This window comes from Clinocottus analis, unplaced genomic scaffold (assembly GCF_023055335.1).
Source record: "Clinocottus analis isolate CAN_PGR_092001 unplaced genomic scaffold, fCliAna1.0.p SCAF_22, whole genome shotgun sequence".
Classification (NCBI taxonomy): Eukaryota; Metazoa; Chordata; class Actinopteri; order Perciformes; family Cottidae; genus Clinocottus; species Clinocottus analis.
Genome location: NW_027175954.1, coordinates 6,917,069 through 6,933,068, shown reverse-complemented (window position 1 = coordinate 6,933,068; position 16,000 = coordinate 6,917,069). Strand labels below are relative to the sequence as shown.

The following is a 16,000-nucleotide window of genomic DNA, read 5'->3' as shown; positions in this document are numbered from 1 at the left end:
TATTTTACTTAATACTTGTCTTTTTTTTAATAAGTAGGCACATGGTGATTTTGACAAATGGTGATTCTGAACTCGTTTAAATCTACATCAGTCAACGAGACCTTTTTTCAAAATGTATGTGACAGTTAACATCTTCATATCAAAAATAAAATATATGCAGTTTTTACCTCAGAGATATATGTAAACATATGAAGTTAATTTGGCTACATTAAACGAGCCTACATGACAGATTCATTGAAGAGAGTTTTAGAAGAGGATTCTATGGAGTTTGTCATGAAAGTGTTGGGCCCAACTTTACAAGTATGATAGGTTGTACGATGATTTACTGTAACTATGATTTATTTTCATTTTTGTGAGATTGTATTCTTCCATCACAGGGTGTGTGAGTAGTTTTTACTTGACTAAATGTATTCAGTGGTAACTCATAGATTCAACTTTTATCAATACTTATTGAATACAATGCATTGCTATCACTAACTGGATCTGCAACATATATAACATGTTGAGCGTTTGTAATCTTAATCATTAATAATTATTACTTTAACTTTAATTTTTACACAGAGCTGCATTTTGCTAGTAAATATATGTTCAATTAATTGACTGTAAAGATAGGATGGATATATATATATATATATATATATATATATATATATATATATATATATATATATATATAGATAGATATAGATATATCTAAAGATATATCTATAGATATCTATATCTATAGCTCTATATCTATGGATATAGATCTATATATATAATCTGATTTGTTTCATAAGTTGCTTTATTTATTTTCGTGTTTAGAAAACTAACTTCACGAGGAGCACTTGAAGTAGACAGGAACCACCTCATTCAAGCTGAATTCAATGTGTCCAATCACGAGTCATCAACTCCTCCGACGCTGATTGGTCACTCGCTCCAGCGTCACGGGTCGCTGTTGCGCATATTCACAAGAACTTTAACGCAATCTCTTCTCCGGATGTTCCTGTGTTTCACATACGGGTTCACGGTAAGGACTTACGTACCGGTGACACGCTGCGCTCATAAATGAACGCGATGACATAAACGAGCCCCAGGAACTACCACAAGTCACACACAAAACCTGCAACATTGAGCTTTTCAAGATGGTTTTAGAATCCATTTCAAGGATAATTAAAGTCCAGCTTCCAGCCTACCTCAAGAGGCTTCCGCTTCCAGAGACGATCGGCGGATTTGCGAGGTTAACAGGTAATTAACTGCAACTGTGTTCAACTTCTGACTGTCAAGTGAAGATGACTCCCACCTCTTCGGGGACACTTCCTCAGGGACAGAACAAACGTACTTTCTTGAACGCTGAGCCGCGCTGTAGTCGGGATCTTCGCCATCAAAGGGCTACTTAATAGCTCCAATACAACTCGTTGTCTTCGTTTAATTTGTTGCATCTTCAACTCAGTCAGGACCTCAAGTCCTATAGAAACACTTTCCACAATTAATATTGAATGTTGATTCACTTTCTGCGTCTCTACTGTGCTATGTTTGGCTCGATCACAACACGGAACCGGTTTAAACCATCAAGTGATGCCCAGGCAGGGTAGTGAGTCTCAGACCTGAAGGGGTCACACTGTTTAAAAAACCCACACTAAATCCTCAAATTCTCATGGTACCTGAAAATGAGAACATGTTAATGTCATCGTATTAGCGAAAGCAGAGTTGAAACTCTTCACTGCTTCTCGCATGTGAAAATATGATGCTTATTCTTATTCACATTACAGTAGCTTTTATTTGACTTTTGGATGTGTAGTCAGACAACACCTGGCTTGTCACCTTGGGCTGTTTTCTGGTGTTTACACAGACAACATGATTTAAAAAATATCTAAAAGTCATTAGTTGCTCTTCTATAGTCACGCATGGTAAACTTGTATGTTCTTTTAAAACTAACAAACCTCGACTGGACAACATCATGAGACGTTTTTATTTTCACACATGGCATCTCTTTGGCCCTTTTTTAAAAAAACTAAGAACACAAGTTTATTTAACGCATTTGCAACTCTTTAATAAAAAGACTCAATCATTCGCAAAAAAATACATAATTACAGCTTCTAGTTAAACACAAGTATGCAGTTTAAATCAAGGAAATAAAAAATAGTCAACATCCGTCTTGAAGCAGATTTTCAACTTCAACTTGACCTAACAGCCAACACAGATATTTGCAAGGTATCACATTTGGTCTAAAAATAGCCCCAAAATGTATAGAAAGCTGATCTAGCCCTGCATTACTGAAGTGCTCCTGTGACAATTGACAAGTAGCAACTCTCTAAGAAGGCCATGAAAGCAAACGCACAGATGGAAGATTCCAGTGATTGAGGTAATTGGTACAAATGAATTAGGCTTGTGGAAGTCTTATAAAGGTCACACTTTGTAGAAAGTGAGTTTCCATGTCTTTAAAAAAATATTATAAAACACGTTTGTTGGAGTTAATGTTATACATACAAAATGCTCAATCTACAGTGATGTGCACACGGCTTGTACTCAGAAACTGTGCCTTTTTGAAACGAGCCGCCAGGTTGGTTGGGATATCACAACTGTACAGTCACTGCTATTACTCGTGCTAAACTCTGTGTAGTTGATATGTTCACTGAGACAGTATTGCTTAGAATGCCAGAAAAAAATATTTAGTATGTCCCAATATATCATATGTAAAATGCAGTATGACAGAAAGATCAGGATGTTTGCCAGGGTGTAACAGTAAAGTCCTTGGCAAGGGCAGCGACAGTATCTAGTAAAAAAGAAACATTTGCAATTTGTAATGCTGCTAGTTAGTCTCCGGCTGCAGTGACACTGAAAATAAGGCGACGACTCAGACTTGGATGAGCAGAAATACTGACACATTGTTGCACTGACAGTGTGAGCTTTTGAACATTTAGGCATGTAATCCTGTTCTAGTAGGAACCTAAAATACAAGTATGACCCTGGAAATCAGCATCGTCTTTAAGTTAAGATGTTGCCAAATGTTAAAACATGTTTCTGAAGTCAGTGCAGATTAGAAGATGAAAGACCTATTAGGCACTGCTACATGTGATATGTAATTCCTTAAAGAGATTAAGGATTAGCAATGTCCCATTAGGCATCAAATCCTTTTACTGAAAGCCTTCTAATTGTCATAAGAGTATTATGAAAAGTTCCAGGAGGTGGGGAATAACTCATCGCTAATAGCAAAATTACATAACTGCTTATTAATCCTCACTGCACTTCACTTGTCGGTCCTCTCAATGTGGACAGTACAATGTTTTTTTCGAAGAACTCTTCTGGCCCGAAGTGTGACATTCAGCCCTTTGCTGTTGCTCAAGCACAACAATAGAGTGGAAATGCAGGTACGAGGCGAGCTGCTCCAACAGATAACCAAGTCAACGATAAATACAACTAGATGATTGGTGATTTTAATAATCTGTCATTTGAAAAAATGTATTATCAACTAATCATTTCCGCCCTGAATTGAGGCATTTTGCTTTTCAGAGCTTTCGTACCCTCAACAGGCCAATAGCCACAACTGCATTTCAAGCAAATGCTGGTTTCAGTTTACATTCTGGTTACATAAGGTGTGCCAGTGCTGATGCTGTAGTTATTGTTTGCTGATATGTATGTCATGTGTCTGCAGTGTCTGAGTGGCTGCGGTTGCTGCCTCTCCTGGGCATCCTGGCTCTGCTGGGCTATCTGACCATTCGGCCATTCCTGCCCAAGAAGAAGAAGCAGAGAGACAGTCTGATCAACCTGAAGATCCAGAAAGAAAACCCCAAAGTGGTCAATGAGATAGACATCGAGGACCTGAACAGCGCAAGTGTATGCTACTGTCGCTGTTGGCGCTCCAAAACTGTAAGTTGTACCTCTTCTGCATACATGGAGATATCCCCATTTATAGGACTAGTTAAACTGGCAGTTATTTTCATTTGCTACATATGTGATCAATACAGATCTATAAGTTGTAGTTGTATTACTGAAACTAAAAATAAATGCAGACATTAATATTTTATTAAAGTCGGGATAAGGTGGAGCTTAATGTTTATGTATCTTGCCTCTCGGCTCATACTAAGTTGTTCCCTGTTCTAGTTTCCTGTGTGTGACAGGTCACACTTAAAGCACAATGAGCTAACTGGAGACAACGTGGGACCGCTCATACTCAAAAAGAAGATACTATAATTGGCCGCTGATAGAAATTTTCTTCTCACTTCCCCAAACTTTGGTTTTCTGAGTTAACTATATTTCTGTCTTTTGTTTTTTTTTGTGTTTTTTTTTTTCTTCTTTAACAAAAGTCTTGCCTTGATGTTGTTTCAATTATTTGAGTTGTTATTTGAAGTGGTCCTTAAACACCTAAAGATTGTTGTGTGAAAACTGTATTTTAGGTTCTTTAATTATATCAAGCAGGATAGAACGTGTTTTTCTCTTTTGGGCCTTTATTCATCCTTTACTTTAACAGAGCAAGCTTTTTCTATGACTGTACATTTAATTATAGTCATGTTTAACTCTTATTGGAAGCAATTACAAATCATTGGGACCACTTTGAGAGACAAGCTTAAAACATAAATGCAGTAATCCTATGATGACTTTGCATGGTCTGAACCTATCAGAGTAACTTTTTGTTAAATACTTTAGACTAGTCCAACTGGTAACCAACATTTTGTACTGTATGTCTTCAATTTAAATGATTCTTAGGTTTTATTTTCTTTGTGCCAAATATCTACATACTGTTCACTCTTTCAGAATGTGAGTTATGATCTCTTATAAGTTATTGTGTATATGGGAAATGGTCAAATATTTTTGTTCATAGCCTTTAAACATTTGAGTTTTCAATTTCTCTGTTGCCTACAAACATTTCAAACCACTAAACCGTTGAGTAATATCCAGTTATACAGTTTTAACCGCTGTACGGTGTTGAGGTTTCAAAAAGTAACTTCTGCCACATAAGACTTTTGATCTGTACTGTTTGTTTGTTTTTCTTGCTTCTGTATTGTCAAAATGGCAGCACATAGTTGACGACCTGCTGGAATATTCCTTAATTCATCAGCAACATTTTATACATAAATGGCTTTTATAGTGAGACTTGTACTCCCACAATAATACCTTTTTGAATAACTGTCTTTATGAATCTTTGTAAGTTGATGGATTCCTCCTGTTTAATTTGTAAAAAGCAATAGTCGGGATGTTAAACTCAACCGTTTTTGGCAAACAGAACTGTAGCTTCATTCCCTTCTTCTTATTTTTATTATTATGACTTGGTAACCCCTCATGACATGTTGACCTGAAATAACTTGAACCGATTGATCACAATATAATTGTCTACTAGTCATTTGTTTAAGTAGAACTTGCATTCAGGCTCATATTTCTGCAGGAGAGCATTATCTGTTTAAGTTTAGGGCTGTCAGTTTTTTTGTTTTTTTTTTTACCACAAATGTGAAGTTTATAGTGGTGATGGACGAAAAGTCAGGAAGGAGTCAGTAGGATTCTTCCTCTGGATAGTGTGTATATCTGTGCCAAACTTTATGACAATCCAATCCATACTTGTTTAGATATTTCAGTCTGGACCAACACAGCCCTCATAGACTCAGGCTGCTTGTACAGATAAAAAGTAAAGTGATTGAAAGCCAAAAATTTAAGGGACAATGACTTGAATTACGGACATAAGGCACACTTACAATATATTAAAAATGGAAGCGAAGAACAGTTCTTGGTATATTTCATCATTTATTGTTTAAATAACTTTGTAAAAAACTAATGCTCAATTTTGTAGCTTTATCATACATAGTTGCTAACAGTACACAATGAGGCAATGAAAATAAAATTAAAATCCAAAATATGAAGTTACACTGCATACTTCTGAAATATAAAAAATCAAATGTAAAAATCAAGTTTCCCATACAATCAAGTTGGGTTTACATGAATGTTTTGAATATAGACATCCTCAATGTTGAGCATTGAAAGCCAACAGTGATTGTAGCATATTACAGTAGTTTTAGCAGCACTGTGTGGAAACCAAAAGGAAATATTTTTCTCCTGAGTATTTAACTACACAAACCCTTCTCATCACCAAGTTAATACATATTTATTTAAAACGTACACACATCTGTACAAATATTGTACCAAGTGCGGAACACCTAAAGACTTGTCAACTGGGTGGTCTAATTTAAAACAATACAATATGACTATATACTCTCAGTTCATTCAATTATGCAGCCCTCCAAAGGAAACGGCATCTAAAACACATCATTACCACCTGATCAAGTCCAAATACAGGAAATAGTTAAAAGATGTTTTATAAAAAAAAATGGGCAAAAAGTAGAATCTGAGTAGGATAAAATATCCACCTTTTACAAAAATGTAAACCATATTCAAGCCTCACACTAATACAACTAATTCTAAGTTAATTTCGGACCAAAAACAAAAGCGCCTGTTGCGTACTGTCATACAGCATGGCAGTGCAGTCACTCAGATGTGGGTAATTTGTTTGGAGCCTTAGGCCTGGAAAGCACCAGAGGCTATTAATACAGAGTGAATCATGTGTTCCTGCAGCTCTGCAAACATCAGGAGCTGACCGGCAGATAGAGACAACTAGGGCCACTCGGTGGCTGAAGGAAAGCTCAGATATCCAAAGTGTGAAAGCACCTTTTGAAGTCTCTTTAAATGTCCTTGCTTACTGTATGAAGACAGGCGATGTCAGAGTGTGCTCTCATATGTAACAGGAGTTTCATTGTCATCATCATCTCCTGCTGCAGTACCTAGAAAAGATGGAGAGGAGACAGAGGGAGTAAAAGGTCTCAGTTAAGGTCTTATTACATGCTCCATAGATTAAGTAGTAAACAACCAGGAGTTGCACTTTTGCACCGTGGACTTAACTACAATGGAAACAATACCAGTGTTGTGTGAATGTAAAAGACTGAAGGGCATGAATGACAGAGCATCTATAATTATGCAAATCCTTATCGGAGTCTACGCATCTATCAAAAAAGGTGAGGAAGGGAGAGCTTTGTAGGAAAGTATATTCACTACTCAAACACGACTGCGAAGCAGCTGGGGTGCTGAGCTGAGTTGAAAAGTTGAACTTTACCTACCCAATAAAAAGGCTGATAAGTTTTGTTTGACTCGCTCACCACAGGCAGACTTTGGTTTCTGTAACAGACGGGGTCCAGTAAGCCCTATTAAAAGAGCTCCTACAGGGGCTGTGAGAAGGATGGCCAGCACCGCCACAGTCAACACGTCCATGCCGTACTTCTGCAGCTCTGTGTCGCCCTTCTCCCTGGCCATGTCTAAAGCTGTGGAGCCTATAGCTGCCTGATGAGGAAAAGGACATTTATCATCACAATGATCGGATAGCTAGAAAGAAAAAAAACATTTGAGTATGCATAGTTTTTAGATATGTACAGCAAAAACTATTGACTGACATATTTCAGCACTGACATACTTGTACTGTGGCTTTGGGCATCCACGCCAGGGCGATGAACACTTTTTCCCGCACGGTAAAGCCCGCACACAATACACAAACAAAGGTGAAGAGGATTCTAACCAGCAGGGCAATGAGCAATGTGGAGATACCCAGACCTAAACAGACAGATAGACAAGAGTCATACAGAGGTGTTACACTTTATTGGTTATACTGCAATACAAAAACACAAATTACACCACAAGTATGTGTAGGGTGCATGTACTCATAGGGCATATCACATTTCCTCTTTCACTGCAGAGTCCTTTTATAGTATAAAATACAAGTAAATAAAACTAAGAGTGTGACCATATTTCTGAAACATTACGAGTAAATAAACACTTTTTTTTTTAAATAAACTGTATTTAATTACATCTACAATAAACTCATATTTGTGTCAGAACACAAAGAGTTGTATTGACATAAATTGAACAGTAGAACTCTTTTTTAACCGGGTCAATGTTTATCTAATTTCTGCAAAATGTCTGACGGGAAGTGCAGAAGCAACACCAGCCATCTGGAGCGAAGACTAGCACTGTGTAAGCATGAGCACATTTCTAAAAGGACAGTCTCAACAGGTAAAGTTGATGTTATTAACAGGCCATGGTGGTCTGAAATATAGTGTACATTAATGCAAATACACAGTATATCAACTCTACAAATATGTTCCTAAAGCGGACAATGCTTTGAAGTCTCAGTGAAATTTCTGTCATGTTTTCGTCCATATTAAATAATGTTCTAGAAATTGATTAAGTCTTATGTTTAAACTAGTGCTACTTGCAGAATACCAAACTATTATATTTTGTATACTTGTTCTGGTTCGAATAAGTTTGCTTTTTTGGGAAGAAATGTTTCCAGGGAACTCTCACACGGGAATTTCTATGGAAGTACAGTACAGTGTAGAGTCAGGTTTTAGTTTTTGTTGACACAGACAAAGCGTAGAATCTCCTGGGGCCTCTTTTTGACTATGGAAATATACTCTATTTACATCCATACCGCTACATTTGAATCTCTCACAGTGAAAAGTCAGCTGAATTTGTTATTTTGTGGCGTGCGTGCGTGTGGTTGTCTCACCAACTGTGTGTCCCTCCAACTCAGAGATTCGAATTTCTGCTCCTATTAGTCCGAAGAGTAGTGGTTGAAACACATCCCACGCCCACCCTACCACTTCCTCCACATGTGCCTTTAGACAAACAGAAAAAAAACGACATTTTTTGTAAGTTTTCTTTTGAAATGCAGCCGGGTAGACAATGAATGACTCACTGTACAACCCAGTCGGTTGATAAAAAATAAATTGTGAAATATGCTCTACTTCTCTTGCAAAAGGCGTTAAAGGTGGATTATTGTGAGTAGACAGCTGGCAAATATGAACAATGTACTACATATATGGCATGCATATGCATATGGCATGCATACCTTTTCTGACCCCCAGCCGAGGCCAGCTAGGAAAGACATCACCAGGGTGCAGAGGCCTCCAGAGCCAGGAAACCCAGCCACATTGCTGCCGAACACGGCAAAGACGGACAGACCCAGCACCAAGAAGGATCGCTTTATGACCAAGTGTTTCTAAGTGAAAAAGACAGTCAATAATTAAATATAGAACACCTAAATATTCCTAAATCTATCAATAGAAATGCTCTGTCACATTTGGAAGGCGTCGGCAGATAATAGGTAGTTCATGACAGTGGTTTATCTCAAAAGAGAGGGGGTTTTTTGTATTTAACTGGCACTGAAACAGTATGAGTCTTAAAGGATAAATGTCTGTTATGTTAGGAAATGTGTGACCCATAAAAACATCTCCTCCAATGTTATCCTTGTATACTTCCCCACTCTTCCCAAGTGGTTTCAGACACAGGCTGTGGTGTCAAATGGTGTAAGGAGGACAAAGCAATACTAAAACGAGCTAATATAGTAATATGGCAAAGCATGCATACCTGGTCCACACTGGGAAAGTACTGGATGAGGAAGCCAAGAAGAATCCCAATAACCGTCCCACCAGCCACCTCCAGTACACCTCTCAGGAGGTTGAACCAAGTGGAGCCTAAAAGGATCAGTATAAAAAAATATACAATATAATTAAATGAACTAATTGTCTTGAAAGTGTGCCAACAAGGACCATTCATGACAGGAGCACTGTAATCGTTGATGGTATTATTGGGTGTTTTAAATGCAGTTCAGTATAGCCCTATAGAGGCTCTACATTGTGGTAAACTGTAGTTATGACACACAAAATGCATTGTGACTTGGCACAAAAAAATATTTTAATGGGTAAGCAGCCCACTCACACCCTCTGCTGAGCTCCTGACAAACTACAGATAGAAGTTGCTTATTTCATACACTTTTTTTCCGTGCAGACGTACACTGAACTTGCAGTCCCTGGAAATAAGGTGGTGTTGAATTTCAAGTCAGAACTTCCTTTCTTTCACTTCTGAACACATACATCCACTAGTTACCTGTGGCGAAGGCCATGCCGAGACATGTGGTGAACCCTGTGATGGCAAGAACGTCGTCAAAGCTGCCTGCAGCCATCAGCAGGGTGGGGATGCCCTGCTCCACGCCGTAACCGTCCTTCTGCAGCAGCAGCATGGAGGGCACCACGACTGCTGGGGACACAGCACCCAACACAAAGCTACAATTTGAAGGAGATGAAAACAGATAAAAGACCAACTTTGGACCACTTTGGGAAGCATTAGTCTTTAAATGTGCGTGAAGATATGCAAAATGGAGAAATTCTTACAGCACGATATGTAGTTTATACTGGAGACAAGATGCGTCTCAAATTTACTTAACACAATGATTTTGATTCTATAATGAGTATAAATTTGGCTAGGCTTGGAAACAGACTGAATTTTTTTAATTTTAGCCAACATCCAATTTTTTTTATAAAACCTGATATTGCAATTTCCGTTTCCCCGACCAACATCACACAACTGCTGACAAGACAAAACAATATGAAGGCCCTTACTTTGACAACAAGTGACCAAGAAGATAAGAGGTTGTAATATGATCTAGTGATGGTTGGAGGGCAGTGTTTTCTATCAGCTGAGTTCAGAAATATTATTTAAATAGAATATAATTTCAAAAACGTATGCCACCCCCCTGTTGAGTTCCTCCTGAACCATTTCTCCCTCCTATCTAAATCCTCACTGCCAAATGATTTAACAAAAAGAAGAAATTGCAAAAATTGATATAATTCATATATTTCTTACTGGTGTAATGGCAACATGGAGCTTGTTATTAAGTAGAAAATGAGTGGTGGAAAAGTAAGTCGCAGTATATTTACCCAAGGATGAAGCCCCACACCCAGGGCAAGCCCATGAGGAAGTGAGAGATCAGGGCTGTGGTGCAAGCCTCTATAATGCAGGGCCCAGAAGCCACACGGATGCACACAGATTTCAGTTTCCTCAGAGCCTGACAACACAGACACACACATCATTCCAGAGTATGTTACAGTGATTAATACAGCGGGAGAATTTACGTGTAGGAATGCTTAGCTGAATGATTCATTGATTAATTGGCTGGAAAATCTGGAAATCTACTTCATGACACTGTTGCATTACAGAATAACATCTTCTACAAGGCTTATATTTGCTTTCCATTGCAAACATTTTTGTGTACAGATACTAAGATTTGAGTATGTAGCGTACCATGGGATCCAACCCCAGACCGGCTCTGGCCAGAATGACAGCCAGGGCGATGTTCCTTAGTGACGCGGACCATCTGAAGTCAATGCCCTTGACTGAGTCTGATACAACTGGGATGTTTCTCAGCATGAAACCCATCAGGAGCATACCTGCAACACAGTAGAGGTTGTGAGAGAGGACAGATGATCCTTCATGACGGCCTCTCACACAGATACATAGCAGGAATGAAGACCACCTGTTGCTTTTTGAACTTACAGTGCTCACATTGGACACCTGAGCCACTGAGAGCCATAGTAGGACTGTGTTAGCTATTTTATAACACTAATGATTTGATTTTAACACACTGTCTCTAAAAAGCCACTGTCAAACATGCAACATGACTGGGATAATTACATTAACATATTCCGAAATATTATTGAGAATAGTGAAAATTGTTCGGAATTTAAGATCTTTATGATCACTACGATAAATGGGTTACATCAACGACAGACCAACAAACTGCAGCAGGGAAATAATACATAAATAATAAATATTTAACAGACACTAAACATCTTTGAGGGAAAACCACAGGATGGTGAAGTTTATAGAGAAGCAAACTTCTAAATCTATCCAAGCTGTACGTCAATCTACCTTTTACATCAATTATGCAAAATAAGATTAGATTACATCGCCTCAGGTAAAAGTAGGGCCTCCTAAACCACTGCCTGACCTCATGTCTTTTATTTCAAAATATGTCTTCTCTCCAACATCTCCATAAACACCAGCAAAAATAATAAAAGATACCAACAGGGTCCAAACCAACACCAGCTAATGTGTACCTAACCAGGATTGGAAGAAGTGAGTAACTGTTTGTTCAGTTAATCAAGAACTCTGATTTGATCTCATGTTCTTTATTCAAATCAATGACAAAGGTGAAATGACTCAGTCGGTAGATTACTTTGTTATAAGTCACCAAATGAATACGTTCATATGCTTACTACCTGCAATACTGCAATTAAGCTGCTATCAGACACGACACCTGTAGTTAGTTCATACATAGATAGTAGTAGTATAGCAATTTATTTATTATATATATATATATATATATATATATATATATATATATATATATATATATATATATATATATATATATATATATATAGTTTTAGATATATAGTTTTAGTTTTAGATTATTTAAGATCTTCTTAGTGCTTCAACTGTAATTCAAAAAGCTCAGCCAGATCTCGTTTGAAAAGCAGTTGTAAAAACAACTACCTCTAATACTAGTATTAATACAGTTATTTGTACTGTACATATATAATTCACAGTTTACTGATCAATCTGCTCTAACTGTAGCACTATAGTGTTAAATACTGATGCCATCGGTGAGCCTGCATGTAATCTGGCTCATTGTTCTCAACAAATATATGACAGGCATTAAGCAGTCTTAACACAGACCCTGAAAGATGGTGTATTGTGTGACTAAATATCACACTGGTGGAGGCATTTGTGTTCACTAAATAAAAGAAACCATAAATAATCAGCCTTACCGAGGAGAGGTGGGAACGGTGGAAGTTTGGGCAAACGGATGAGAGCCACCACTTTGCCACCGATGAGTGCACAGATGAAGAGGATGGTGATGCCAAATATGTTACCCCCTGGCAGACACTCCTTCACGGTGATAGACCACACTGCTCCAAAGAGCACAGCTGCCAGAAAGACTAGAGCGGACACAGGGGACTGATATTAGATTATTGTGTCATAACACAAGTCACTATAGTGTTTGTGATGACAAGAGCATGACCTCTAAAACGTCTTCAAAAGTAATTTAATCAAGACTTAGAGCTTGTTGATGATTGACTGTGACTGTGTTTTGTAATGTGAATATAAAATTAAGTATTGTGTGCGTGTGTATGTATCTACTCTATGTATGTATATTTATCTACAACATTGCTCAATTTTCGTAGTTTAAAGTAAACAAGATAGAAGATCATAACTGCAGTTTTTACACTCGTGTGTGAAAACCCTTTCTGGGTAGGAACTTAATGAGCCAACATGAGAACCCACTTGCTTACGTTTAGTAATGAAAGAGGCCAGAAGGCCTCGTGGTGGACATGGGCAAAACCTGCGGAGCAACGGGCAGCAGACCACTGGCGGGTCTGTGTTAGTACCAGCATCCACCACCGGGTTTCGAGGAATAAAGTAGGTGGTCTCCTCTGTGACATTTGGACTGGAGCAGCGCCGCACCACTACTTGGATCTGGTTCACATTCAGGTGCTGGAGGAGGAGGATCAGAATATGGAACAGGTAAGGCTTGCCTGGTGGACATAATGTTTTGTGAGATGCCTTAACACAACATATGTTCACGCAATACATGACAAAAGAGATATTTTGCTTGACAACCTCAATTCTAATTGGATTTTTTTAAATATGTTGTAACATCTTGCTTTTATCAATATAATTCAACTCATGATTTCACGCGTGGGACATGCCTATTGCCAATGTCAATATTAAATGCAGTAAATTTGTCTCAATATTTTGGTCTAAAACATGAATTTGAGCAGTCAACATTAAAAAGGGACATTTTACACAAAGCACCAGATCAAAAGGTGTCACATTGACATAAATATGAACACATTTCTTCTAGAAAGATTAGAAAATGGTAGCTGTCCCTGGTAGATTGGTAAATTGTTTTAATTGCAGAACCCTTATTTAGTATTATGCTCTATCTGAATTATTGACACAGAGATACGTCATACCAGCAGATTACAGGCAACCATGAACTTGCTGATAAATGTGACTCTCAGAACACCCTTATTGTCATACTGGCATGGTAGATTAACTTATAGTTTTGACTTTTAGAATTACAGCCATAAATGATAAACACATTATATCAGATCAACAACAAACTACATGGCTATACTGTATAGCAGAATATTTTTTTTAATCAAAAGAGCAGATTAATGTGAAAGACCACATAATTTATATGTTGCCTAAAATATCTTATTTAGTGAATACAAACTTCACAAAGGCTATGTAATTTTCCTCCCTAGAAACTACACATATTAGGCTTATAAACGATTTTAGGCTTATAAACACATTTTCATGTTTTTCAAGACTGTAAAAACAGAAGTATTCCATACATATATTACACCAGAGAACAGTTGTTAGGGAATCCAAAAAATATACCTCCACATTGTTTGCTGCAGGAAAAGCTTTTATGTCCAACAGTGGGCTTGGTCCGGGACTGGGTGCCAGACTGGGTGCCGGACTGGGTGCTGGACTGGGCACAAGGATGTGCTCCGGGGTCACAGGTTTGGGCTGAGTATCCTCCATGACAAACTGGCAACAGATTTTCTGGTCCACTCACTTCTCTCTCACTGCACATCAAGCAGAGGGGTGGGGTTGGCCATTGGTGGGCAGTGCCTTCACTTCTGGTTTTGTGTGTCCGGCTCTGACTGCACGCTCCTATTCATAGAACATGGTTTTATCAGTAGAGAAACAAATTATTGTTTACTTTATAAGTGATGAATAGCACAGGTGTTGGTACAGGTGCAGAAAATGGCACGGCAGGAAATAATACATTTGATGTTTTTAGCAAACATACAGGTTTTACAATGACAATTTGTTTCATATTGTTACATTTAGCGTAAGAAATAAGTGAGTGGAAGAAAAAAAAAAAATAACTCAATGAAGATGTATGGGGCTAATCTGTAACTACATTCTGAATGATCTGCAACTCAATACAATGTAAAAACACTGGACTCTCAATAGCAATAGATCAAGCTATGTTACACACATACGTGTACAAAGGACACACACGTTAATAAGCAATTCGCCACTACAATGTTTCGACAGTTGCTCATGGCAGCAGACGTCACTTAATCCACTTGCGAGCAGAGCAACTCTAATCAATGCTTACAGCTCGGCCATATGGCGCATGGAGCTGGATGTTCGGGCAAGTAGGTTAGAGTTAACTAGCGACTGTCAGCAGCAGAGCTACCCGGCAGTCTGGTGTCAGACAGCAGAGCAGAGAGGTTGGTTATATCGCCCTGGCTGGCGTTTGTGGTTCAGTATGCCGCTGAAGGGGCGCACGCGGAACCACATTTAAAGTACCACGCTCATTAGGTCACGGAGACGTCACATCCACGCCCCTCACGTACTTTCAGACGCGACACTCATTATCGGACAAGGGCGGCGGCTGTTGCTAACGAACGCGACTATGAATCCCCTTATACGAACGTGAAGTTACAGTAGCATCCTGTCGTTTCGCCGGCGGGAAAAATACACGTCCGGGTGGGCGGAAGCGTCGAGTTGTGACGTTGCATCACACTCTAATGTCTTCACGCTGGTTTTGCCGTTAGCTAGCTACCGTAATTAGCGCAAGTTATCGTTAGGTCACCCTAAACGTAACGCAACCGCCGCGGATTTAACGTTACACTGACAGCGTCACGTTGCTAGCGTCAAACGTCAGATTTCGACCACAGCTCGACTCGCTCCTGTGATGCATGTTTGATCATACATTATTCGAGAGGGAAGCCGTATCTGATGTTGGATATCTTGCCAGTAGCTGCCTGGGTGCTTCCGACCAACAGCTGTCACCCGACCCCCGCGCACTGTCGCGATCCCGGAGAGACCTGGTCCCCCTCTGGGGGAGGGTACAACTAATATTACATTAACGGGGGGGAAAAAAAAACACTGCAGCTCACCTCATGTGGTAAACATAATCATCGCGTGTGAACCTTCGGTGTGCAGTTTTTTCTGGCAGGCATGAGGCAGAAAGAGCAGCTAGGAATGAGGCGGATTAGTGATGGCCAAGTAACGTTAAGTAGCGCGCGCAGGAGTGCCTTGTCGGGGAGGGGGGGGGGTCATAAAGCCACTCAAGGGTGTTTGTGAGAAGACGTTTAAACACACCTCGTTATTAATC

General features: G+C 38.9%; 2 protein-coding genes across 6 annotated transcripts; one reads left to right on the top strand and one right to left on the bottom strand.

Annotated features, from left to right (window-relative positions):
* The first annotated feature begins 1,018 nt into the window (after positions 1-1,018).
* On the top strand, positions 1,019-5,663 carry cisd2 (CDGSH iron sulfur domain 2). The gene is made up of 3 exons (XM_068589122.1): positions 1,019-1,227; positions 3,635-3,849; positions 4,084-5,663. Exons 1-3 carry the CDS (start codon positions 1,125-1,127, stop codon positions 4,171-4,173), a joined length of 408 nt encoding a protein of 135 aa, XP_068445223.1. The 5' UTR covers positions 1,019-1,124; the 3' UTR covers positions 4,174-5,663.
* Positions 5,664-5,753: 90 nt separating this feature from the next.
* Positions 5,754-15,883, bottom strand: si:dkey-162b23.4 (sodium/hydrogen exchanger 9B2). Of its 5 annotated transcripts, none has more exons than XM_068589117.1 (13): positions 15,783-15,883; positions 14,263-14,541; positions 13,149-13,350; positions 12,624-12,794; positions 11,095-11,240; positions 10,731-10,858; positions 9,901-10,076; positions 9,382-9,488; positions 8,864-9,013; positions 8,522-8,630; positions 7,430-7,566; positions 7,080-7,299; positions 5,754-6,746 (listed from the first exon to the last, which is right to left on the bottom strand). In XM_068589117.1, exons 2-13 carry the CDS (start codon positions 14,407-14,409, stop codon positions 6,685-6,687), a joined length of 1,755 nt encoding a protein of 584 aa, XP_068445218.1. In that variant the 5' UTR covers positions 14,410-14,541; positions 15,783-15,883; the 3' UTR covers positions 5,754-6,684. The 5 variants fall into 5 exon arrangements, with proteins under 5 accessions (XP_068445218.1, XP_068445222.1, XP_068445219.1 ...); XM_068589121.1 differs by having other exon boundaries at positions 7,119-7,299; XM_068589118.1 differs by lacking the exon at positions 15,783-15,883 and adding an exon at positions 15,596-15,708.
* Positions 15,884-16,000: the final 117 nt, after the last annotated feature.